The sequence below is a fragment of the Mchenga conophoros genome, linkage group LG9 (assembly GCF_057382185.1).
Source record: "Mchenga conophoros isolate Kocher_MC1m ecotype Shallow Benthic linkage group LG9, M_conophoros_male_GT1.1, whole genome shotgun sequence".
Lineage (NCBI taxonomy): Eukaryota > Metazoa > Chordata > Actinopteri > Cichliformes > Cichlidae > Mchenga > Mchenga conophoros.
This window is the reverse complement of record NC_140534.1, coordinates 8,731,774-8,757,561: the sequence shown is the minus strand read 5'-3', so window position 1 is coordinate 8,757,561 and position 25,788 is coordinate 8,731,774. Positions and strand designations below refer to the sequence as shown.

The 25,788-nt window shown below is 40.9% G+C and overlaps 2 protein-coding genes across 2 annotated transcripts; both read left to right on the top strand.

The window, feature by feature from the left end:
- The first annotated feature begins 71 nt into the window (after positions 1-71).
- On the top strand, positions 72-1,407 carry LOC146566713 (uncharacterized). The gene has a single exon (XM_085285804.1). The coding sequence runs from the start codon at positions 694-696 to the stop codon at positions 1,405-1,407; it is 714 nt and encodes a 237-aa protein (XP_085141930.1). The 5' UTR covers positions 72-693.
- A 1,037-nt stretch (positions 1,408-2,444) lies between these two features.
- Positions 2,445-13,791, top strand: LOC146566712 (ras-related protein Rab-18). Its single transcript, XM_085286304.1, has 7 exons — positions 2,445-2,669; positions 4,668-4,723; positions 9,351-9,412; positions 9,692-9,764; positions 10,614-10,732; positions 11,147-11,213; positions 11,890-13,791. The coding sequence occupies exons 1-7, from the start codon at positions 2,602-2,604 to the stop codon at positions 12,057-12,059; spliced, it is 615 nt and encodes a 204-aa protein (XP_085142430.1). The 5' UTR covers positions 2,445-2,601; the 3' UTR covers positions 12,060-13,791.
- The last annotated feature ends 11,997 nt before the right edge of the window (positions 13,792-25,788 follow it).

Sequence of the window (25,788 nt, the reverse complement as noted above, 5' to 3'; positions counted from 1 at the left end):
GTAAATACTGTTAGGTTCATAAAGTTTGTGGACGATAATTCAGTTTTTTTTAAGTTTGCATGTGTAAGCAATCACAGCAGAGTGTAAATGAAACAGTCAAGTCAATATGTGATGGAAGCGCAGACTTTCAGCTTTTCAGCTTGCATGAACTGTTTAGGAATTATGGACATTTTTATGCACAATCACAAAATTTCAGAGTCAAAAGTAATTGGGGAGTTGATTGAGAAGTATCAATCAACTGTGTTTTCTAATTAGTTTTTATTTTATTTTATTTCTTTTTTTTTTTATTTCAATTCAGTTTAGTTTCACAAAGGTTTGATATTTCTTCTATATTTTTATTTGAGTTTAGTTTTCCAAGTTCACAGTATCGTTTCAGTTAGTTTGAATTATTTTCCAAAATTCGAATTATCCCATCAGCTGCAAGCATCATGGGATAGGCACCAGTTTAGCTCGGGTGTGAGCATTTGACCATATGCAATATAGCCGGAGAGCAATAGGCCTGGGTTCCGGTTTGACCCATGGCTCTTTGCTTCATGTCTTCCATTTCTCTCTCCCCACTTTCCTCTCTGTCTTCACTGTCCATATTCAATAAACCCCCCCAAAAAATATCTTGTATTCGTATCCTCCTAAGACCTGAACACTTTCATTGCAAGCATTTTTAATTTATCTTTGAGCCGTGAGCTGAAGAACAGCATGTCAGGGGAGGAGACTTTGATACATGTTGACTTCTCAGAAAACTACAGCTGTAAATACAGTTCTCAAGTTCAGGCAGTCCACTTTGGGGCTTCACATCAGCAGGCCATCCTTCATACTTGTGTGTTTTATGTTGGTGGACTCTCAGTGCCTGTGTGCTTTAGCACCATCTCCCCCAGTAGACATAAAGGCCCTCCAGCAATATGGCAGCACCTAAATCCTGTACTAGATTACCTTCAAGGCCAACATCCACAAGTGTCTGTGCTGCACCTTTTAAGCGACGGAGCCTGTACGCAATACAAACAACCAAGAAACTTCTACCTTTTCACTACAGAACTGGACAGAAGAGGATTCAAGGCTGGCTCTTGGAATTTTTTCGAGGCTCGTAATGGAAAAGGAGCACCAGATGGTGTCGGGGGAGCCTTAAAAAGAGCAGCTGACATGATGGGGCATGACATCCCAGATGCAGAAGAGTTATTCAGGGCCTTTTCTGAAACAAACACAAGTGTGAAACTGTTCTTTGTGAAAAGTGAAGATGTTGAGGAAGCTATGAAGAAAATGCCAAAGCAGATACCAGCTGTTCCTGGAACCATGAGAATTCACCAGGTCATTACTGGAGCTCCAGGAGAACTGATGGTTTGTGATGTAAGCTGCATGTGCAGTTTAACTGCAAGTGCTGCAACACCAAGTGTTTCACTTTTGGCCAGAAGATAGAAACAGCTGTATCACAGGCAGGCAGTGGGGGGAATCCAGAAAAAGAAATCCAGTGGGAAAGTCCAGAGCTGATTGGTAAATGGTGTATCCTCAGATATGATGATGATTTGTAAGTATGTATGTAAATAGCAAAGTTGCTATTTGGGCTGATTAGGAACTGATGAATGTAAAAACAAAGAATTGCGTGATTTTTATTTTTTTTATTACCTTATTTTTGTTTCTGAGAAAAATGAGATCCACATATGAGGATTCACTTTAAATTTCGATAGAACAGTGGCAGTATAACGCCCTCATAAGTGGATATCAGATCCTTGTAGAGCAAAATTTAGCATTTTGGTCTATACAACCCAAAATGTGATTTCCACATATGTGGACGCCAGGTCCTAGGAGGTTAAAAAAAGGCTGATGGAGTATAGTTGACTGTTTTGACTAAAGACAAAATAAAATTGTATTTGGTATTCTACATAGGTGTAATTACCTTTTGCCATTGTCGAGCTAGTTATGGACCTGACCATAAGAGGACCAAAAATGTAGCCTTTGAAAACAACATATATTGTTTTGTACAGTTACATGTGTAAATACTGACCAAAAACCTTCCCTGTCTTTAGAATAGGATTAAAACATTAATAAGATCATGTTCAGTGATACTGGTGAACATGAGTGGAAAATTCATAGGAGCCTATATTTTTCATACTTTTTTGGTACACAGAGGGCAAGAAGTAAAATTCGGTGACATGCATAAATACCTCATGTAAACAAATGAGCCATTTTCAAAATGTCAAAATTGCCAGTCACGATCAATTCACTGTGACTGTCATTGACATAAGAATTTCAAATGGTTGACTTTGAAATTACATTAGTAACAAATGTATCGGAGTGTGAAAAATCCCCGTTTAAAGAGTCCAGTAGCAAATATACAGTACTATTAAAATGACACGAACACATGACGTCGACATGTTGCAACACTGCGTCCTTTGTCTTACATAATCTTCTCCCAAGATATCCTGTAAGATCTCCAGCGGAAGTAGTGACAAGTCATACCGGAAATGGTTGGAGTGAGACGTCTCACCAAAGGGCTGTCATATTATTATCTGTGCTGTGAGCTGTAAACAGGGACGCAAGTTAGTCAGCTTCACTTTAACAAGTCTCTTTTAGAGATTTACTGAGAGTAACACAGCATACAGTGAAGAAAGAATGGAAGACGACGTGCTTACCACGCTGAAGATACTGATAATAGGAGAAAGCGGCGTTGGGAAGTCCAGGTAAGACCAAGTGATCAACAAAGTGATGTCGTGGCTCCCTGCTAGCGCTGGCTAACGCTAGCAGGGATGTAGCAGGTGGATAAAGAGAATTTAGTTTTTAAAACGATGTAGACGGTTCAGTGCTGGTTTGTCCTGTTCTTTATTCTAACAGAGGTCAGACTGTCTTGGTACAACATGTACAAGAAATGCTTACAGTGTGCACACTGTTTAGCTAACGCATTAGTCAGATGCCAGAAGCTCTGTACGTGACATCAACTATGTGCACGTCTGACATAATTGCTAGAAACAGGCTGTTTTTGTTCACACTAATTTGATGGCTAAACGAGAAGCTGACACTCTTTTAAGTCCATTTACTTGTACTGCTAGCATCTCCGTCATTAAGAACCCAGCAGAAGGATCGATCCGAACCGGTCACGCTCAAGTAAGCGTACCCCTTCTCCAGATGGGACTTCAAAACATGTAAACGATACACTTGCTCTTGTCGTCATGTGGTAATCAGAGTCCTTATTAACAACCACAAATCAACCTGATAATATTCCACGCAGGGTAAAATGCTTTTTACCCACATCAGCATGGAAGTTTATAGCGTGTGTCCCTGCCAAAAGAGATCATGATCCAGGTTTGCAGGTCTCCATAACAGTGGTCCCGGCTGCTGGAGGAATTCTGATAGCCTTCCTGAGCCATCAACCATCACATTGTAGACTATGGTGTTGACTACAAGCGTGCCTTCCATAGCCATAGAACATTCCGAGAAAATTATGCCATTGTAAGCCTTTAAACAAGTTCTTGACCAAAAGTACACCCATCTATTGAAAATAGACCAAAGAGAGGCAATAATAAGACTTGGAACTTCAGCATCAACAAGGACAGAGTGTTAAAGTTAAAATCAGCTAGGTTTTAAACCAGAAAGCAGAGATGATAATTAATAAAAAGTTTGCAGTAATTTATGTTCTTTGCAGCTGATATTTTAACGCCCAGTACTGTGTCCGCTGTTAGCTGAAATTTTTCCAATTTCCCGGGTCAGTTCATTGATGTGCAACATGTGTCTACTTATACTAAAGAGTTCCCTTTTTTTTTTGAACAGGGCGTGTACTGCTAGTTGGCATCTTTTAATGGCTGGTCTGTATAAGCTCTGCCCAGAGGAAGGACTGGCTTTATGCCGACACCATAACACAGATCTGTGTTTGCTTATATTTCCAGAAAACAGAAGAATATCTAGACGGCTGTACTGCATGCTGTCTGCCGTGGCATCGTCCAGGCCGTGATGCATTGTTTCCAGAAAGCAATTTAGTATTATTATTAAATAGGATTTCGCTTAATACAATAAACAAAATCAGACCATGATTAGTTTCAAATGTCCTAATTTGAATCATCCATAGCCAGCTTTGGTAATATCAAATAGGTACACTTATTTTTGAATAGTTTACAGATATTTATTTTGTTTCCCTGCAATTTGAAGGCCTTAAATCATGACAGATTTGAATGCTTGGCAGGGAATGTATGTGTTTCATGTTTCCTGACCTGTACAGAATACATTTCTAACTTGGCTGTTTCCCTGCATGAGTTCATCAGCCATATGGCCCTCAAACAATAAACACTTACTGCTTCAGCATCTCTTCTGATGGCCCGTGAGGAAAAAGTACGAGAATTATGTCTGGGTCAAGGGAGAGGAGCGAGCATATTGCCATCGTCAGCGGGGCTGTTAAGGCCTTTGCACTCGATTAGTCATGGTTAAGAAACGAACCCTGTCCTCCTGACTGCAATCTAGTGGTGATGTCATCTGGAGCTTGACATCACCTCTTGCTTGCAAGTGAAGGACAGAGTGATCAATAGAAGGAGATAGAGAAAGAGACTGTCTCCTGCCGCAGGAGTCAGGGCAACTGGAAACCTGACTTCAGCTCAAAAGCATCCTCAAGAGAGGAGAATACAATTACTAAAAAACACACGTGTGAGTCATGATGAGGTCTAATCTTCTTATTTCCATCTTCTTGTCAACAGCCTCCTACTAAGATTTACAGAAGACACATTCGACCCGGAACAATCAGCAACAATAGGTGAGTTGAACATGTGAGGTCTGTTAAAGGGTAAAATGGATCATCATCAGCAGCAGCAGCAGAGATTAAATAAGACACAGACGTAGAGTAGTAAACAGTCACAAAGACAAGGATCTTGAATTTGAGTAATAATAAGCAATACATCGATTCATCTGAGGCACAAACAGCATGAGCTCATTTAAACCTGTTGTCTCATGGGTTAGTAATGATGTCCACATTACATATGAGTATGCTAACACTTTAGCATTCAACCAGTGTCAGGAGTAGAGACTAAAATAGGGGTGCTTTTGGTCTATGCTGCATAGAACAACACATGCATTTGTCCTCCACAAGATGAACATGAAAGAATAGGAGGAATTAAAAAAATTGCTTTTATCTATCAAAATACTATCAAATATGACTATGAGTTTATATCAGCACTGAATCTTTAGTGGTTAATGTTCACATGCAACACTTGTTGTGATCTCAGTCAGCAGCAGCACAGCTCCTGCAGGCAGCTGTATAACCACGGTGGAGCCAGGAAGGAAAAGGAGGAGTAGATTTTCAAAAAGTTTGATGAAGCAGCAGGTTGCTGCCAGCATAGAGCCCGACCAGTATAGGACTTTAAGATCAATATGAATATTGTTGTGACTTGAGACATTTCTTGAATTTCTTCAGGCATACAAAAGAGTTTTGTTTTGTTTGTCTGTTAATTATTTATGTGTCCTTATTCGAACAGTATGATAGTGCAGGTTAAAAAAGAACTTGTTTTAATGTCACAGCAGGTTGTGGATTATTCATTTATGCTGTGCTTAAAGTGTTGTCTATACCTAATACCTCTGTCGTCAGTCAGTTAGTGTGAGGGTCTGTGCAGACATCCACATGTCTGCCAGTTTTTTTTTGTTTGATTTCTTTGACCACGTGGACTTGTCCTCAGAGAATTTACATTACAGCGCATCAACTACACATGCAACCAGGGAGCAGACGTCAAGAAGTGTAACAGGAATGACTACTCAGCCAGTCGTACTCCAGCTGTCCGTGTCTGTAATTCAGGCTGGTAGTTGTTTGTAGTTTCTAAAGACTTGTTGTTTGAGACTTGGAGTTTGCATGTTCTCCTTGTGTCTGTGTGGGTTCTCTTCAGGTACTCTGGCTTCCTCCCAAATTCCACAGACATGCAGTTGGTGGGATTAGGTTAGTTGGTAACTAAATTGCCCATAGGTGTGAAGGTGAGCGGGAACGGTCTCTCTGTGTTAGACCTGTAATAGACTGGCAATATAGAATAGAATTAGAATAGAATTCAACTTTATTGTCATTGCACATGCACAGGTACAGGGCAACGAAATGCAGTTTGCATCCATCCAGAAGTGCTTTAGCCGTGATATAGATATATTACAATATATATTAGCAATAATATAGATATGTAAGTATATTACAGAAATGGGTCTATTATGGTATGTTATAATGTACACGGTATGAAGTATGTTATGAATATTCTATAACTATAAGTATGTACAGGCTGTAGTGAGTACAGGCTATGAACAGGATATAAATATGAAAAACTATACAGAAATCGGAGATATACAGCTATACAGAAATGTGAACTATGCAAGTTATAAACAGTTGTAGGATTAAAAATTATCGTATGTACAGAATGATTATTTACACAGAATAATATAGGGCGAGAGACAGGATACACCCTGGACAGATTGCCAGGGTGTATCCTGTCTCTCGCCCTATGACAGCTTGGATAGGCTTCAACCCTCTCGCAACCCTAAAATTGGATAAACAGAAGAGAAGTGATGGATGTCAGTCGGGCTCTAGAACAACGTTTTCTACATTAAAATAAATGAATTTGTCATAAACAGTTGCAATATGGCCATTTAAGCTGATTAAACACACAAAAGCAGCGTGATACCAGATAGAACTGTCTGATATTTGATGTTTGTGCACTCAGACTCTTAGACCAGCGAAACATGAGAGGGCAGAAGAGACAGTTATGCTGTATATCTGTAGTAATGATTTTTAATTAGAAACGTTGAAATGGATGATTTGGAAACTCTACAGAATGACTTGCTGCACTATTTTCTAGTACATACTGAATCATTCAACTGGTGCCTGGTTTTAGGCTTTACATGAGGATATTTTCTCCATAAACGGATACAGTTGGTGTCCAAAAGACCAAATATGCTGAGGGAGGACCACCAGACCAGATGCCCGCTGTCCCAATGCGAAAGCCAGTCGTGGTCATACATGACGTGAACTTCTGCCGTTGTGTGTACAGCATTAAACTCTAGCTCACCACAACACATAAGTTGAAGTACACCCTCAGTTGACACATGCATTTGATCTTTTCATAGATCGTGGTATTCAATTTTGATTAGGAATATCAGAAAGGTCTTAAATTAGCTGTAGTAACAATGAGGTTACGGGTTTTTTTTTTTCAATCCTGTTGCTCAGCACTATTTGCAAACACCACCACTTATCAGGACCTCAGTAATGTAAGGATGTTAGTGATGCCTGCCAGAATATTTGTGCTGTGACACACCCACGCAAAGTTGGAGTTTTTAACAACTTTAAACAACTGCAGTAGACTAAAGTGACAACCATGCTCAGCTAAATGTACTGTCCTTCACTCTGTTTCCCAGCCTGTAGTGTGCAGGCCTGGCTGAGGCTGCTGACAGATACTGTACATGGTCTGGAGCAACGCAGCCACAAGTTGACGGACTTTTTATGTTATCTGTTCCAGGCTCAGTCAGCATACTGGCTGCATGTGTTTGCTAAACCCCCAGTACCTACTGCAGATAACTGTAAAAGAGACGTTAAAGTTTAGCTTTTTTCTTCTTTTTCCTTTTTAAGTCAAGCTAGGGTCGCTAGGCAGAAATGTGGACGTTTAGGAGATTCTGCAGCACTTGGTGAGCTAAAACTAAAGTCACCACAATCCCACACACTGAGACAGCCACAAAGCTTTCAGATTAATTTTAAAGTTAATGCTGTGTGGAGAAAAAAAACAATCTGTGGCAGACCAAACTATCCATCTTATCTGGTAAAGGTTTTTAGAAGTAGTGGCAACCCCAAACTGTGTATCTGCAAATAATATCAGACCAAACTAATGTGGTTTTGTGAATCGCTTGTAGCTCACAATGCTGTCTTTGTTAAAACGGCCGAAAAGCACAGATCCCAAGAGGGGTTGGAACGGAGAAAATACTTTGTTTTGTCAAGGTCAAGGCACGGGCCGCTACTGTTTTACTTGGCCAGCTGGGATTCTCTGCCAAACAGATGTCTTTATTGGAGTCAGTTCTGTGCTTTGACTTGAGATTCAGTTTTTTTTAATCTGGTATCATTCAGTCTCAGTTGAAGTATTTTCTTCATCTCACCACCCTGAGGCTGGATTTCTCCCATTGCCAAAGGCTGTCTCGACACATCATCACACTAGCACACAGAGTGTTAAATGATCTTTTGCAACGATGATCAGCAGGCACATTAGCAGCTTTGCATTTATGATACTCTTACTGGTGGCTTAAAGCACCTTGTTTCTTCTCGGTGCCATCGTTGCCAAAGGTTACAGACAAAAGAGAATACAGGCTAACAATGATGTGTCATTCCCCACCACCACTCTCTCTGTGTCGAACTAGTGGGTTGTGCTGCTCTGCCTTTGGTGTATTTATATCGTACAGAGAAGGGCCTGCAGAGAGCAGCCCAGCCTTGACCTGTAGCACTAGTAGCATCTTGTTGTGTTGTGATATTGCAAACAGATGCATTACTGTGCGTTCCCTGGGCAAGGCCCGTCTGTATATGTAGTGAATTAGAGCAGAAGAGACTGGTCCAGGTTCAGGGAAATGTTTAGTGTAAACTCGTCTCCACATGCGCCTGGCAGCAGTATCTGAGCAACCCTGCTGGACGAGAGGAAGAGCTAGTTGTTGTGATGGGCTTTGTGAACAGACTGTGTATTTGTGTGTGAGTGCGGTGCCATATATCAGCCTGTCTTCATGTCCCCTTTCTCCTGCTCGATCTCTCTTCTGTTTTGGCTCTCAGCTGAACTCCCCTCCTCAGTCCCAGATGTAAAAACAAGCCCATCACAAGTGTACATTGCCCTGGTAAATCTGTCAGTGGATGCTAAAACACGGCCTATATGTCATCCAGACGCCGCACGCTCCGCTCGCCGAGACACTGCAAAGAGGCAATAGAGGAGATTTACTTGTTGGGGGGGGGCAACATTGTTATTTTCACGTCTGCTCCTCTGGGACCTGGCAGGGATTTTTAAGACTGAGTCATTGCTCACTGAGCCATTTTACAGGTGCCGGCCTTTCATTTTTTTTCGTCGGTTTTCGTTCAGGACGTTAAACCGCACTGTCCTTTCGTCGTGTATGTGAATGCACGGTCACACTGTAATTTAAGTGCAGGACACGGGACGGGCGTAATGCCAGTCTGAATAACCAGAGGTTAACACAAGTTCATAGACATTGTGTTTTGACAATTCATCTTCAATAATTATGGTCTGTCACCATGATATGATATTGTTGGCAGTAATTGAACAAACCTGTAGGAGTCATCATATTGGGCCTGAAGCAGGATGAGGTAATCATGTGGGTTTCGGTGATTAACTGCCCCTTTCTTTTTTTTTCTGTTTTCTTTTTTTTTCATTGTCTAGGCGTTGACTTCAAAGTGAAGACCATTTCTGTGGATGGCAACAAGGCAAAGCTGGCAATATGGGTATGTTACAGACTCTATCATTATTCCAGTGCTTTAGTATCACTCGGTTAAACAAACATGCAGCTCTTGTTTGTCAGAGCAGAAAAATTAACTATGAAACAGCTCCAGCTCAGGTCTAGACCGGCTCTTCTCTCAAGTAACCAGAAGATGGCGCTTATGTAACACTATTTCCACCCCTTGATACCAAGGAGTGTGTCTGTGTTGTTCGTGTTTGTCTGCCCTGGTTTGTAGCCACTGGTTTTTTCCTTGCAAGTGTGAGCAGTAGTGTGCGTTTTGCAGGACACTGCGGGACAGGAGCGCTTCCGAACCCTGACGCCCAGTTACTACCGCGGTGCCCAGGGAGTCATCCTGGGTAAGCAAAGCTATTAGCACCGTCATTGCTCAAACACCTGTGTGTGTGTGTGTGTGTGTGTGTGTGTGTGTGTGTGTGTGTGTGTGCAAGCGCACATGTGTGCGGCCTTTGACTTTACAGTCATGCCCCTGTTGTAAAGTGAGTGATGGCTTTTCATCCTGTGACTCACACACATACGCCTGCCTCTTTCTGGAAGTTAGTTTATACTCTTAAATCAGAGTCTTCATAAGGTCATGCATGTGCAGCATGTATACACACACACACTACGGAAAGTTAAACCTCTAAAGCAGACTTCCTCTACAGTTCATGGTTTTTGACCACACTAATGATGTAAAGTAACAGAAGGCGCCTCGTTGTATCAGTGGGATTTTGACACACACCCCCCCCCCCCCCCCCCCCCCCCCCCCGCGTTTTTCTTTTGTTTTTGTTTTTTCAAATAAACCAGCCATGTGTTTAAGTTGATGTTCCTTTATTTTATTGCGGTATTTATTTTAACTTTTTTGTTAGATGATAATGAGGATTATTATTAGTATTAATATTATTATTACCGAAGTGGAAATTACAGTGTTATTGTCAGTAAAGTTTCATTTGCTCTGTGATTTTCAATGATAAACCAGTCAAAAAGGTTCAGCAGTCAAGGACTTCTTACACCTGTCAGATTAATTTTAGTGTGTCAGATGGTCCTATTGCCTTACACACCATAACTACTTTTGCATAATTATTGCAGTTCTCTCAATCGTGCATCCAGAAAATCCACTCACTCATTCTGCACTTAAAATATTTTTTTCTCATCCTGTGAATGAATATTTTCCTGCATTCTGAGCATGCCCTGTTCATTCTGTGTCACAGTGTACGACGTCACGAGACGGGAAACCTTTACAAAGCTCGACAACTGGCTGAGTGAGCTGGAGACATACTGTACAAGGAATGACCTTGTTAAAATGCTTGTAGGGAACAAAATTGATAAGGTCAGTGTGTTTGTCTATAAAATTGTGATGTTAAGGGTGCGCGTGACATTTTTAATATTTAGCTTCAGTGCAGTCTTCCCTTGGTTTATGCTCTTTAGATATATATGTGATACACACACAGAACAGGGAGATGGATTGCCCCAAAAATAAGTGTGTTTTACAAAGTGAGCCCTCGACCAGCTGATGGATTGCTAAGCTAAACGATAGTAGCACTTTCATATTTTCTGGCAGCTGGTCCTTTGCCAGGATACCAGAATCAGTAAGTGGAGTTAAAAACGTGTACTGTTATGAATTCATTGCGTTCTGATCTCTGTCTGTGAAAACCACTTTCTCTCTCTGGCCCGTGACGACCACAGTAGCTGACAGCCCAACCCGACAGACCTCAAATAATCCATTACCTTTCCTTTGTTTTAGGAAAACCACGAGTTAGACAGGGCCGAAGGGCTGAAGTTTGCAAGAAAACATTCCATGCTTTTTATAGGTAAGTCAGGAGGATTCCCCGCTCTACAAAGAGCTGCCGGGCACATGAGTTACACCAGACTGTTTCACAGGGGAGGCAGAGTTTGAAATAACTATCATACTCACCGAGGAATGCTTGCATACTTCTATTTATAAAGCAGGCTTCATATATCATCTTTAGTGCACTCTTTTTTTTCCCCCTCTGCTGTTATTTTTCAGGTTTGTCAGTAAAAAGGGGGAACTTAAAAGTTAACACCTAGTTTTTATCTTGAGCACTTAAAGTGTTATTTGGTAATATGTAAAGATTTCTTGACATGTTTTCCAAGCAATTCTCAAAGATATTTCTCGTGATTTGTCATAGTAGGATTTATTTCTTTATGCTATGGTTATTACAATTGAAATGTTCCTGGATGTTATCATGCTACGCAGCAGGTGCTGACTAGAGCCAATAATAACCTGCTATGGTCCAGTATTAGCATCGTGGAGCTGACAGTTACTGTTGAGATGTTTTCCACCACTCTGCACTCCTGCTGGGGGGGCCAGCAGATGATGACATCAAGACGCAGACATTAACAGTTGTTGTTTCTGCGTTTTGTCTTCTTTTTCTCCACCTTTTCCAATCTCTGCCTCCTCCCCATTCCCGTCCCTGTCACTTCTCCCCTCCTCTCTCCTTCCCTCTGCACTCTCTGTCCTCCCAGAGGCGAGTGCAAAGACGAGGGACGGCGTTCAGTGTGCGTTTGAGGAGCTGGTGGAGAAGATAATCCAGACTCCTGGCTTATGGCAGAGCGAGAACCACGGCCGAGCAGTCCAGCTCACCGACGAAGACGCAGGAGGTGGAACCTGCGGCGGCTACTGCTCCCTTGTCTAGACTACCTATACACACACATTTAAAGATTTACACGGGACAAATACCCTCGAATACAAGCATATCCACACACACACAAGCATACACACTTTAAAAGAACAGCTTCCCTTCCTGCTGTGTGCTGTCCTGAGCTCCGTCCTCACACATCAAGGCATTAGAGATCCAACTTTCTCCTCTCTTCTTAGGTGAAAGTGTTTATTTCTCTCTCGCAGACAGACACACACACACACACACACACAGACCTTTTGCACACTTTCTAGTGACAACGCGGCGCTAAAATGCAAATACAGCTCAGCTTTCCTGTTAATGGAATTTGAGTGTTTCTCTCTTTCTGTTTTGAGTCGCAGTTTTGTGCAGTCGCAGTGCCACGGTCAACACATTAACCGTTCTCGCTTGATACTCGTGTGATTTAGTTATAGGGATGCAGTAAAGCGAGTCCAGAATCGTGAGCCAAAGCTTGTCAGACATATGGCTAAATCTCTGAAGTATGATAATGAGAGTTGAAACTCTTGTATTTGACCTAGGTTTCTTTTTGTATCAAGCATGCTTTTTGTCCTTGGCGTACCTCGCCTTAGCAAGCACAGCTGCATCAAAGCAGGGCAGACTTTTCTCCAGTGTTAGTGTCACTTTTCTTCTGCCCTGCACTTTGTCCTGTTCCCCGTGCACAGGCTCTAAGATTATAATGCTGCTTATGGAGGAGCTTATCAAGCCGAGCCGTCTTGTATTTTATCTCGGCACTCTCGGTCAAAGGCTTGGATCAAATGACTCTGTTGTGCACATGACTGCCTCATTTCTTTCCAAGTGTTTGGAATGGTGTTTTATGACTTTTATTGACTTGGACTTCAAACTAGTGCTGTGTTTTTTGAAAAGAGCATAAATCGAAGAGACTGGCACCAACATGCTTTCCACTGGGTGCTGAAGAAGAGGGGACCTCTTAAAATTGCACGCCTTTTTAAAAAAAAATTTTTTTTTAATGTGTGTAACAAGTTGCTTTAATGGAGTGCGACCTACTGGCACTCATTCACTCAGACAGATAATATCAGTAATATCACCACCACTGCTAGTCTTTCATATAGATCCCTTTGACTGGACAGAGACAAAGGAAAAGTGTTCAATATTAAAGAGGGCAGTGAGTCATACGGGTGTCTCCACTGAATTTGGAAAAATCAAAGAAAAAGCTGTGCGCTCCACATTGCTAATGGATTTCGCAGTTCTCCCATCTCTGTGTTAGCATCTGAGAAACACTCATAAATGTACTGTACCCCTGACCTCTGACCATGTTTGCAGTATTCAAGCGCTGGCATATGTTCCAGGAAATGTACTTCTGGGGGTTTGATCTCCTAACAGGGATAGTGAAAGTGACATGAATTTGAGCATGTCTCATCACACATTGATTTTTATTATTTTTTTTTAATTGCATGGGAAATCTGTGTGCCATTTTTTTCCCCAGTTTGTCTGCTGGTGAATGACGTTTAGAGGCTTACTTATATTTAGCTGAAAATAAATGCTAATTTACCATTTAAATTTAATGGTTACAATAAAAAGGAAGTAGGCTTTTACTTATTAAACTGGTATAGCTGTCTCTTTTGTGTTGAAATATGTCAAAACATTTATAAACGTTGTATTTTAAGACTTTGTCGGGGAACCTTTGTGTAAAGCTGAATGTATCCATATTTCACTACAAATTGCCCTATGTATTAAACTAAATAAAGTTCTTTTTTTAAGTGAATATAAATGGATGTGTTGCTGCTGATGTGTTACTTGACGTGCCCCTGTCATCATTGCCATGTTAGAAATGTGGCTGCTAGGTGATGGGTTTTCACCCGGCACCCGTCACATTCCTGTGTCTTCAGAATAAAGACTTGGTGTTTAAACAGTGTCCGAGGAGCCCTCAGACCCCAGACGTGAGATCTGTCTAAATCATCTTTTTGGCGAACTCCTCAGGAAGCACCGCCGCAGCCATAATTCACTCTATCAGTGCTTTAACTGGGATGTGAATAATTCCTGAGCCATTATAAAAGGGTCAGGGTTGGCAGCTAAACCAAGAACTCTTCCCTTGTAGCATATCCCTCATTTCTTGCCACACTCTGGGCAGCTGTATGTCCCAGTCAAACAAAAGAGACGCGGAGCCCAAAGTCTTCCTGTGGTCCAACCATGTGCTGAGCTGCAGCACCACTGTTTCCTCATGCCTACACTGAAAAAACAGTCTTCGAGGAGCTGAGAGATTATATATTTTGGAGAATACGTTTGTTTGGTTTACCTTTTAGTGACATATTGTGCAAAGTTGTGCAGTGGATGGTAATTTTCGAACCCCCACCCCAACCTCAAATGCTGTATGCATCAGAACCTGAACCTTTTATTTAAAGAAGGAAATGGAACTTTTTGCGATTTAGAATCTGTTTTTTGTGAAACTGTCCTTGGCAAAGACAGATGGACAACTTAGATATTAGATCTACTGTGAAGACAAGGTTAGAACGCGCAAACTCCACACATAACCAGAGGCACTAGAAGACGAGGTTCTACTGAAGCACCAATGGCCTTTACATAAATGGACACTGCACTCCAACAGTTACTGAATAGTTGCATGCCCATGCAAAAAAGTAGACTAACTATAAAACTATGGTATATCTGAATTTCACCGTAGTGTTTGACTAAAAAGACACGACTCATGTCAATTAAGGTTAAAAAAAAAAAAGAAAAAAGGTCACCTTTTTCCAAAGTGAGTTGGAAAGTGTTTGAATGTTAAAAAAGTGATGATTAAAAATTAAATTGTCTTTTTGGCAAAAAGGTTCATGTGTTGACAATGGCTCAACTTACATTCAGAATACAGGGATATCAGGGCAGTGTAGCAGCTTGGATTTGGGGTGGAACTCTATCAAGTCAAATCAAGTATTTTTATGACTTTAAGTGTCAGGCTAAATTCAGAGATTCATCACAATCAAACCTGCGACTGAGTAAAATGGGTCTAGCGATACCCAGGATGCTAACCTCTGAGAAGCCTTTAGTTGTAACAGTTCCACCTCTGGGGTAGATGTTCCAAATTTATCCACCTAAAGCCAAAAAAGTCAAACTTTGTGCTGGCATTGCAGGAACATGACTGGATTACCACATCAATAACTTGATCACCCTCAGTGTCTGTGGTTTCAATGCAATTCATGCAGCAGAAGATTCAACAGTATGGCTTGAAGGGGTGGATGAAAGACGGTGGTTTCCCTGGGGAAAAGAGTTTTTGGTAAACCTTGGTCAAACAGAAAAGCACTGAAAGGAGGATTAAACGCTCTTTGGCACCCAACATGTCACATGAAAACACCCAGAACACCTCATGTCCTGACACACCTCGCTGTCTGAGAAAGCCTGAAAGCTGCTCTGGGGGGCACTGCTTGATAGACTGCTCTCTGTCCTGCTGCCTGTGTTTGAGCATGCAGCCAGGCACAAAGCTAACAGAGCAGATCTGGCTCTCATTAGCACAACCTGGTCTTCCTGCTCCTCCTCTGCCTGCCAGAGCAGCAGGCCTTATGGGTTAGCGTTCAGATGAGCTCCTCAGGAGAGCAGTCATTCTGTCGTGTGTAAAAACCTTATGAGACATTGGGCATCGTTTCATAAGGTGTCGGGTTCCCAGACGGCACTCACGTCGTCATGCTTATTGCCATTTTGCTATCAGGTGATTGTTTTGCCATGTTAACTTATATAAGTGAGGAAGAGAGTGAGAAGGTGATTGGAAAAAGATCATCCTCTAGTACAACCACCTGCACTGACTATTGTAGTGAGGAGCTGTGATATGGTAGGGGATAGGGCTGAAAGGTGCAGCAGGCCTTTGCTGAGTTTAACAGAACTTCTGGACAAGAGCTCAATGTCCTCTGCACTTAGGGGTTTAACCTCACTTGTTGATTGTAAAAGGAGCCCGTAGGTCTGCAGATTGTTTCACTATTTTCTTTCTGAGGTAAGTTAGAGGAAAATGCCCCTTTGCTCCTTTTCCTTCCTCTAAAGTCGGGCAAAGTCGAGCTCAGGCCTCCCTTAGGTAAGCCACTGAGTCCCAGAAAACTGGGAGGTAATGACCTGCATGACCAGAACTGATGGCTCTGGCACTGCAGGTGGAAACACTTTGATTAAAAGGAACCTAGTGTTTACATTGTTGCACTCGTTCACATTTAGACCCTTTGACATTTTTGTCAGGCAGCCGTAGAATCCAGTTTCAGGCCTGATCTCTTGAACTTGAACTGTGCAACCTCCTGTGTCCTTTGCTTCACAAAGAACACCCACCACCTCAACCACCTACATTCTACAAAATCTTGAACCTCGTATGGGCTTGTTGGAATTAAGCAAAGTACTTGAATGGTAAACTCCAATACGGTTCACAACTAAGGCCACAGTTTCCATGTAATTAAATAAAATTCCGCCATTACAACAAAACCTTAAATAAAGGTGTAAAAAGGCAAGCATAAGTTACTCCATAATACAGCCCATGCCCTGAAATGGAAGGCATACTTACAATGTAAGATGAAATATGGTTTTGCCATGAAATTACCAGGTTATTATAAACTTCAAATTATTCACAGGATAATTTGTGTCACCTTTTCTGTAAAAGATGTGGAAATAGTTAAGGTTAAGCCCCTCCCCAATATGACCTCCTCTCCAAAATGTACAGCATAGTGAACACTACTTACCTGCTTTTAAGTATTTGTTTGTAAATATAACTATATCATAATTTCAAGTAAAATATTATCACAAAACAAATAAAGTAAATTCTATTTAATTATAGGGAGATTGCGACATTAGTCCCTGGGTGTATTATAGTGTTACCAGAATTTCTATAGATTTTGTCGACACATCCTCAGGAGCAGCATGTTTGTTGCATATGTGTATAATAACATCAGGCTCCACATAACCTAATAAGAACAGGCCCAGGGTGAACAGGTGACCTCGGTCTTTGTTCAGCGTGAACCTCTGGCCTCGGATGCATGTAAGTCAGTTCAGCGCATAATAGATCTGTAACTGAGTTTCCTCATATTTGATACCCTGTCAATCTAATTTGAACCTAAATGATTGTATTGTAACTCACTCCTGTTATTTTCAAAAACACAGCACCGTGTGTACTAGTCCTAAAGAAAGCAGGAGATGGGTGCTCTTCAACCTCGAAAAGAAAAGTCCTCTTGCTGTTGGGGTTGCTTTCATCCCGGCCTCAGGTTACTGTGGCAATAAGCGGGAGGGCTGAGGACAGGCTGGCAGGATGAGTAACTTCATTCATCGTCTCCCCACCCATAATTCCCCATGTTCACGTCACTTCCATCCCGTGTGGCATATCTCCTGCCACTCACTGCCTCTGCGTCTCGCATTCCGCAGCCGTGTCATCATCATCCGCCGTGTCAGATCGCCCCACCAGATGCTACCGCTGCAACATGGAAGCAAACAGCCATGTACTCAGGCCATCGGCTTCTATAATAAACTAATCACATTGTATCAACATGGACTGGGTGTAAGCTTTCCACATGCCTCAAACATTTTCATGGACAGGACGCATGTTTGACTGCAGCACTGCAGAAAAAAAATTAATAAACTCCCTTCTGGGTGAGATGATTGGCATGTATAGAAACAAATTCATTATTTTGTATAAATAATCTGGGCCCCTGTGTAGTAATTTCACTGCTTATTTTTCTTTTCCAAGCTGATCTTAATTTTGGGGCCAGACCAGAGAATTTTGTTGTAAACCACCAAGACTAAAAGACCCCAATTTCATTCTCTTTGAAGAGGCAAGGAGGTCTGTAAGGTCCTGGAAGATCCACAGTTATTCGACAGAAGCCGTTTTTCCGCCAGGCCAGAGCTTAGCTTGAAAGAAGGGAGAGATTTCTGAGGTTGAAACTTCCAGACACTGTCGAGATTTCCCAGCGTCTTGTAGCTTACGTCCCTAACCTTATATAGAAGTCCAGATCACTTTGTTTTTTTTCTGACCATTTGCTGTCCTTTACGCCTTGGATGAAACCTGAGCCTTAGTTTATTACTACACGCCACAGGAAACCTGGGCTCCTTAACTGTATAGTGGACAATTGAATTTGAAGACACAAAGCCAACCTACATCTCCCACCCTCCTACCAACACCCTTTAGTCAAATAAAGCTCTCTCCAGGGAAATCGCAGCCAGGTCATGCAAACACAAAATACTTTCATTTCATTCTGGTTGTGTGTCTTCCGCGATCCACTTTGTTGCAGGAGTTCCTTTCAATCAGATTATATGGAATAACAGAGACATGACAGTTGTTTTGTAACCACATAGCTTACAAGAGTCATTTAGCGGGTTCAAGTACAGGTATGTCTGTCCGTTCAATGGCCTGACAGAATTCGTGGTTTGATCTTATGTTACCTAAGGCTATAGCGATCATAATTAAGCAGGTCTTTGGGTGGAGATCTGCCAGTTCACTCCTCCTGGGGAGTACACCACATTTTAGCAGCTTTGTTATACTGAGGAGAAAAAAACCTGCAAAAAACAAAACATTAAGAAACTACCAGTTATGAAAAAATTTACATTTTAATGGAAATATTTTGAAGTTACATTTGATAAGCGTTAGCAATCTCCACAAATTTGATTCACAATAAATGTTTTTTGACTAGCACATTTAATTCTTTTTAATTCAATTTTATTTTATTTATGGTTGGGGTGGCTGTAGCTCAGGTGGCAGAGCAGGTCAGCCACTAATCAGAAGGTTGGTGGTTCGATCCCAGGCTGCCTCCTGGCTGCATGTCAAATATCCTTGGGCAAGATACTAACCCCATGTTTGCCTACTGGTGGTGGTCAGAGGGCCTGGTGGCGCCTATGTCCGGCAGCCTCGCCTCTGTCAGTGCGCCCCAGGTCAGCTGTGGCTACAATGTAGCTTGCCATCGCCAATGGGTGAATGACTGAATGTAGTGTAAAGCACTTTGGGGTCCTATGGACTAGAAAAGCGCTATACAAATGCAGGCCATTTACCATTTTTATATAGTGCCAAATCATAACAACAGTCACCTCAAAGCGCTTTATATTGTAAGGTAGATATTACAATAATACATACAGAGAAAACAATCATATAAACCCCTATGAGCAAGCGCTTTGGAGACAGTGGGAAAAAAACCCCTCCCCTTTAACAGGAAGACAACTCCAGCAGAACCAGGGCGGCAGATGGCTGCCTCTCCCTGGCAGATTTCTCACAGTCACAGTTGCATATCAGACAGAATGCAGGTTTAAGAAACTTCTGCATTGGCTTAATTTTTTGAACCTGACAACTAGGGGTGTGGGGTTTAGCACTGTTGCCTCACAGCAAAAAGTCTTGGATTTGACTCCACTATTTGGCCGGGGCCTTTCTGTGTAGAGTCTGCATGCTCTCCCCGTGTCTGTGTGGGTTCTCTCTTGGTACTGTGCTTCCTTCCACAGACATGTGGTTAGTGGGTGATTCTAAATGGCCTGTAAGTGTAAATGGTTATCTTTCTCTGTGTTAGCCCTGCATCAGATTGATGACCCGTCCAGTGTGTACTCCCCTCTTACCCTATGGTAGATTTACACCAGCTAGTGGGCCTGATATGTTATTTCCAACACTACAGTTTTTCTGGACACTTCTAGAGTTGTTTTGCATGATTCACAGTTCAAATTAATCCTTATAGGAACTAAAAACCCTTTTAAGCTCAATTCTATGTTACTTTGAGCCAACTTTCTTTGGATTGATTGTGTGAGGTGAGCATATACTAAAGGTTCTGCTTCTGGATTTTGACTTCTAGTGAGTTCTATAACTTATAGATGCAATTTTTATTTTCTTTTGAGCACACATTTCTGTTGCCTATTCTACTGCCAAGAAGCCATATTTGGTTTTCACTCACGTTTGATGAATTTCATCTTGTGTTTCAGCTTTAGGTGGCTGTGAATTTCTTGGAATTTGGAAAGGAACTGTTTTTGATTGTTTGTTTCAGATGTCAGATGAAACCGACACCTTCAGATGCCATAGACTTGGTAACCAGATGTGCATACATGTGGACATTCCTGTATGCCTGCCTGCAATATCTTTGTGGCTGTGTTGGTGTGTGAGCGTAGTGAGGTATAAAGGAAGCTGTAGTGCTAGATTGGCTACTTCGGGATCCCCCAGTTGCAATATGGCTCATGTTATTACCCGCTGAGCTCCAGCTTGTGTTAACGCAGAGCAGTACCGTCTGCATGTCTTGCTTTACATCAGCTTTCACAAACACTGTGCCCAGAGCAGGTTGTAATAAAAAAACAGACCCCCCACCAGCACCACACCCTACTAATACCTTGTGCCTCCCCTGGGGCTGTGAACTGATATTGTAACAATAGTGTGTATGGGATTGGTGGAGGGGTAGCCTCTTGCTTCCCCACAGCTATAACCTTGACTTCTTCACAGGGCTCAGAGCAACTCCCAAATTCACTTATGGAGATGGATTTCTGGGCTCGTTTTCCCAGGAGGCAGCAGTCCTGCACTCAGATATTTACATTCATCCAATCAAGTGTCAGACAGTAGCACGTATATATATTTCATTGAGCTCATGAGCTGCCAGCCATTACCACCTCCACTGTGTGGAGATCAAAGTCTGACTCCTTTATTTCACTTTCTCGCTGAATGGTATGAGAATAGGGATACACCTCTCAGGCATGTATGAAGCTACTGCCAACAGCTAGTTAGCTTAAAATGTAAACATAGGTATATCATAAACGTCAGCCTAGAACTGGAAGCAGGGGGCAAACAGCTCCAAAGGTAACACAATCCTACCAGCATATTTAGAGTTCACTAATAAACACTTGCCAGACTAGCTGTTTCCACTCAAAATACTAAGGTAAAAATGTGCAGAAGCACTCCTTATCTAACTCTTGGCAACAAAGCAGATGAGCACATTTACCAAAGTATCCATATACCCCTTCAAATCAGACAATGTGCCATTCAGACACATTTTTGCTTCAGTAGCCTATTAACTGACAGATCTGTCTCCCTAAATACAAACCAAACAGGCCATTAGGCTTTAATTCAATATTTTACTGGTCTTCATTCTAACATTGCTCAGCCAAGCTATTTCAGCTGCAAGGAACCTGACAGTTATCATATTTACCTTCTGTCATGGCAACGCTGACAAGAAGCGTTTAAGCTAATGCTGGTTGTGGCCTGGTACCACGAATGCACTGGGTGAAAAAAAAAAAGCTGTGAGGTAAGACTTTGAGCACATTCTGCTGCAGTGTAAATACAACCTCATTTCTGAATGTCCCTTCTTTGTAATGCCGACTCAGGGAAGTATCTCCTATCTGTCTTTTCACAATCACTAACAAGAAGCCCATAAAAATCACAGCCAGACTGCTCCGAATAAAAGCGATACTGTCTGTGACCATATATGTCCCGTAGCAGTGGTCCCGTGGCCATCTGCACCCAAAAATTATAATAAGCATTATAAGCATGTTGATTGAACTCGGAAAGAAGAATTGTTACAGAGTGTCCTCTGTAGCAGTGAAAGGATCATATTTTCCAAAGGCCTCAGGAGGTCTTGTACAGTCCTTGCCAAATGGTGCTAAAGTCACGCAGCAGGCTATAAAGCGCTACTGTACACAGTAACTGAGGTCTCCTTAGAGGCAGATGAACCACAGCTGAAGATAGAAACCATGCAGATGTCCACTTAAGAAACTGGTCTTGGTTTTGAAACGTCTACCTTGGCTACCGCTGGATTTCCAATGAGTCAGGTTGGTCCAAGATTTTAGAATAACTTTGATTGCTTTCCCCCCATGAATTCAGACTTCTGTCCTGGAATACTGTGTACATTGGGTTTATGCAGTCTAAATAGTGATTAGTCCATGTAGGTCTTCTTTTTTTGTTTAACCAAACAACAGTATTTGTGAGAAAAGAAAAAAAAATCAGGCTTTTAACCCTCAGGTGATTGTACGTGGCCCTCATTCATTGGGGTCATTTATGACATCTGTTTTCTTTTACTGTAAATAGACAAAACAAATTGCAATACAATCAATTCAATTCAATTCAATTCAAAGCCTATAATATTAAAATGCATCTATTCCTTTACCCTGCACAACTTTCAGTTCATGTAAGAAAATCAAAGAAGGTGGAAAGTTGAAAACATCTTTTATGATTAAAAATATCACAACAGCAACTATAAATGTAAGACTGGAGTCATGAATGAACCCACTTTGTTACTTAAATAGCTAATTGGGATCTCTACATATGGTTTGTGATATAAATAATAGTCTTTTGGATGATTCCTAAAAAATAAGAATAGCACAAATATACAAGCAGTGTTAAGTATGTTTAAACACATAAACAGGGTTTATAAATTACGGTGTTACGGTTAATGTTTTAGTTGCTAAACACCAGCAACCGTCTCTACAGTCTCCAATTAAAGATAGCAAGTCACACATCACCAGAAGATTAAAAGAATCATTCAGTTTTAAACACAAATAAAAGATTCTTTTAAGAAATATCAACACTGAACTGGAAGTCTTAGCTCTGCTTTTTAAATGTACTAGATAGCTTAAACATTATTAATAATAAGAAGTAATCAAAAAAGTAATGATAAGTAAGTCCATGGCGTATCAAACAACAGCCAAGGAACACAGATGCATTTCTATATGTTATCCCTGCATAAACATAGAAAAACAATGCTAATGGGCTTATCTATAGCCAGAAGTCACATGCTCACATTTTTTGGACTAGGCTAGATATCTGATAAATGTCAGCAGTCTGCTTAAGCAGAACGGTTGTTTGTAACCTGACTTCATCAAACTGATGAAATTCTGAATCCAGACAGCTTCTCTGTGCAATTTCATGCCTAACATGTGTACACATTTATCTGAGTAGGGGGAGAAAACAAAGGGGATCCATAACTAACATCTGGAAGAATGAGCTCCTGCATTGGCCGAGTGTGCCCACTCAATTCCAGATTTATGGTAACATTACAGCTTTGGCTCCGGGTATGTGCTTGAGCAATGTGAAGCCTATTTATTTGCTGGCCTTCGAAACTGCCTGCCACACTCATGCAGTTTGCCAGGTCTGCTGCCTCACACACTGTCGCTATGTCTCTCCTCCAACCTCCCAGAATGTTTAAAAATCACAATATGTTCTTATAAAATGGTAAAATATGTTTTAGCATCTGTGTTTAAGACCTTTTAAATACCACTCTGATTGTTCTGTAATGCCATCGTTTTAAAATACAAACCCAATTCCAATGGGATGCTGTGTAAAACCGAAATAAAAACAGAATGCAATGATTTTGCAAATCTCATAAACCCATATTTTGTTCTCAACAGAACATAGTAAACATATCAGATGCTTAAACTAAGCTTTTTACTATTTTTTGAAAAGTATTAGCTCATTTTGAATTTGATGACAGTAACAAAAAAGTTGTGATGAGGCGATCAAAAGGCTGGAAAAGTAACTAAAGTACTAAAAAGAAAAAGCTGGAAGAACATTTTGCAGCTACTAGGTTAACTGGCGACAGGTCAGTAACATGATTGGGTATAAAAAGAGCATCTTAGTGAGCCAGAGTTTCTCAGATGTAAAAAACTGCATCAACAAATTGTGGAACAATTTCAGAACGATGCTGTTAAAAATGAAATTCTGAAGACTTTGAAACTGTTGTCATCTACAGTACATAATATCAGCCAAAGACTCTGAGAATCTGCACAAAGGATAAGACTGAAAAACGATAATTGATGACTGTGATCTTTGGTAAATGGTAAATGGACTGGTTCTTATATAGACCTTTTACTCTTTCTGAGCACTCAAAGCGCTGTACACAACTTGTATATTCACCCATTCACACCCATTTGCACAAGCACATTTTTCTAAGTGCTTTCTAAGTAACATTCACACACACATTCATACTTCGATGGATGCATCGGAGAGCAATTTGGGGTTAGTATCTTGCCCAAGGTGGTCAGACGAATTGAAATTTGAAGTTATTTTTGGACACTGCATCCTCCAGACAGAAGAGCTTATATATATTTTTCTTCAGGGAAAGCCTTGCATATTTGAGCAAGACAATGCTAAACCACCTACTGCAGCTATTGCAATAGCATGGTTTTGTGGTAGAAGACTCCAGTGCTGAACTAGCCTGCGTGCAAAATTTGGCATATCATGAAATGAAAAATTTAACTATCCTCTATCAGAGAACAGTGGGACAACACTCCTCTCCCAAAAGAACAGAAACTGCTCTTTTGGGAGAGAAATGACTGTTGGTAAAAAACAGAGCAGATGTTTCCCTGTCCCAACTTTTTAGAGAAAAGCTGTTATCAAATTTAAAATGAGCCAATATTTTTTTTCTTAAATCGTCCATCTTCTCAGTTTAAACATTTGATATATGTTCTATGATCCATTGTGATTAAAATATAAGATTATGAGATTTGCAAATCATTGGATTTGATTATTTACACTTATGGGCACAATATCCCAACTTTTTTGGAATTGGGTTTGTATGTTTCACTAGATCAGGACTGTGTGGGATTTCTTTCAATGTCACCACAAAGATGAGACCCACAACCAACACCCCCCCCCCGGCAGACCTGACTGAATCCTGCTCAGTCTATCAACAATGTATTTTTGTGTTCCCAAACACAGAAAGTGTTAACGTGACAGGACCTTCCAGTCTCTCTCCAGGCCTCACTTGCTGCCAAACCACATTCCTCCAGCAGCTGCCATTTCTTACATCTGCTGCATTGACGTGGTTACACTTGACTGTAGTAAGGAATTTATTTAGATTTTCTATGATGAAATATTACACAGAGACACCAGGCCGTGCTCTCCTCTATGTCTTATTTGTGATCCCCCAGTTGTCATTATGTTACGGGTGGTTGTGGCTTCTGTTTTACTCTGGAGTGAAACAACATAAGTCAACGTAAGCCTTTATGAGTATTTTGTACATTTATTATCACTAAACGAGTCTTTTTGTTATTTTTTATACAGCAACTTGTGGTTAAAAAACTTGTAAAAATGCTTTTGAATTCTAATTATGCTCACAATAATCATACATAAAGAGTAAACAAAAAAACAAAAAATGCCATCAACAACCTAAAAATATCAGTTAATGGTACATCCAGTGGATCAGTGGCAAAAAATGACTGTAATGTTTTGGCCAGTATAAAACACTAGCACCTCAAGATGAGATCATTTTATCCCAGATTTATAATGAACGGCAATGCATAAGTATAAAAATCCCCATCTAACTTAAATGATGAGCTGGTGTTGTGTCCACACATAACAGACAACTTGTGTCTTGAAGTGTATCTTTAGACACTTTGTTACTAGCAGCTGCCATTAAACATATAATTTATTCCTATTTCTTCAGCAGACTCTGTGAAAAATACCACAGATACACACGGGCCCAATTATTCAGCATGACAATCATCCCAAAGACACGGTCATATCGGTAAAAGAATACCTGGATAGAAGAAGACACAATGAAACAGTATCAGTCGTAGATTGGCCTCACCAGAGCCTCAACATTGTTAAAGGCTGTACTGAGAATTTCAGGCTTGTTAGAATTGCACAAACCCTCTGTGCAAACTCTATATACTGTATTTTCATGTATGTTTGTATGCTTAATAGCACCTGTTTCCTGTTTTTCTACCAAAATATAAAGACATTAGTGTGGCTCAAGACTTTTCGACATTACCTTACAACAGAATGTATTTATTAACTATATCTAAGCAAAAATAAAAAGAGAGAGAGAGAAAAGTTAAAGTTGTGTGCCCATCTGAGTAAAAAATCCAAGAA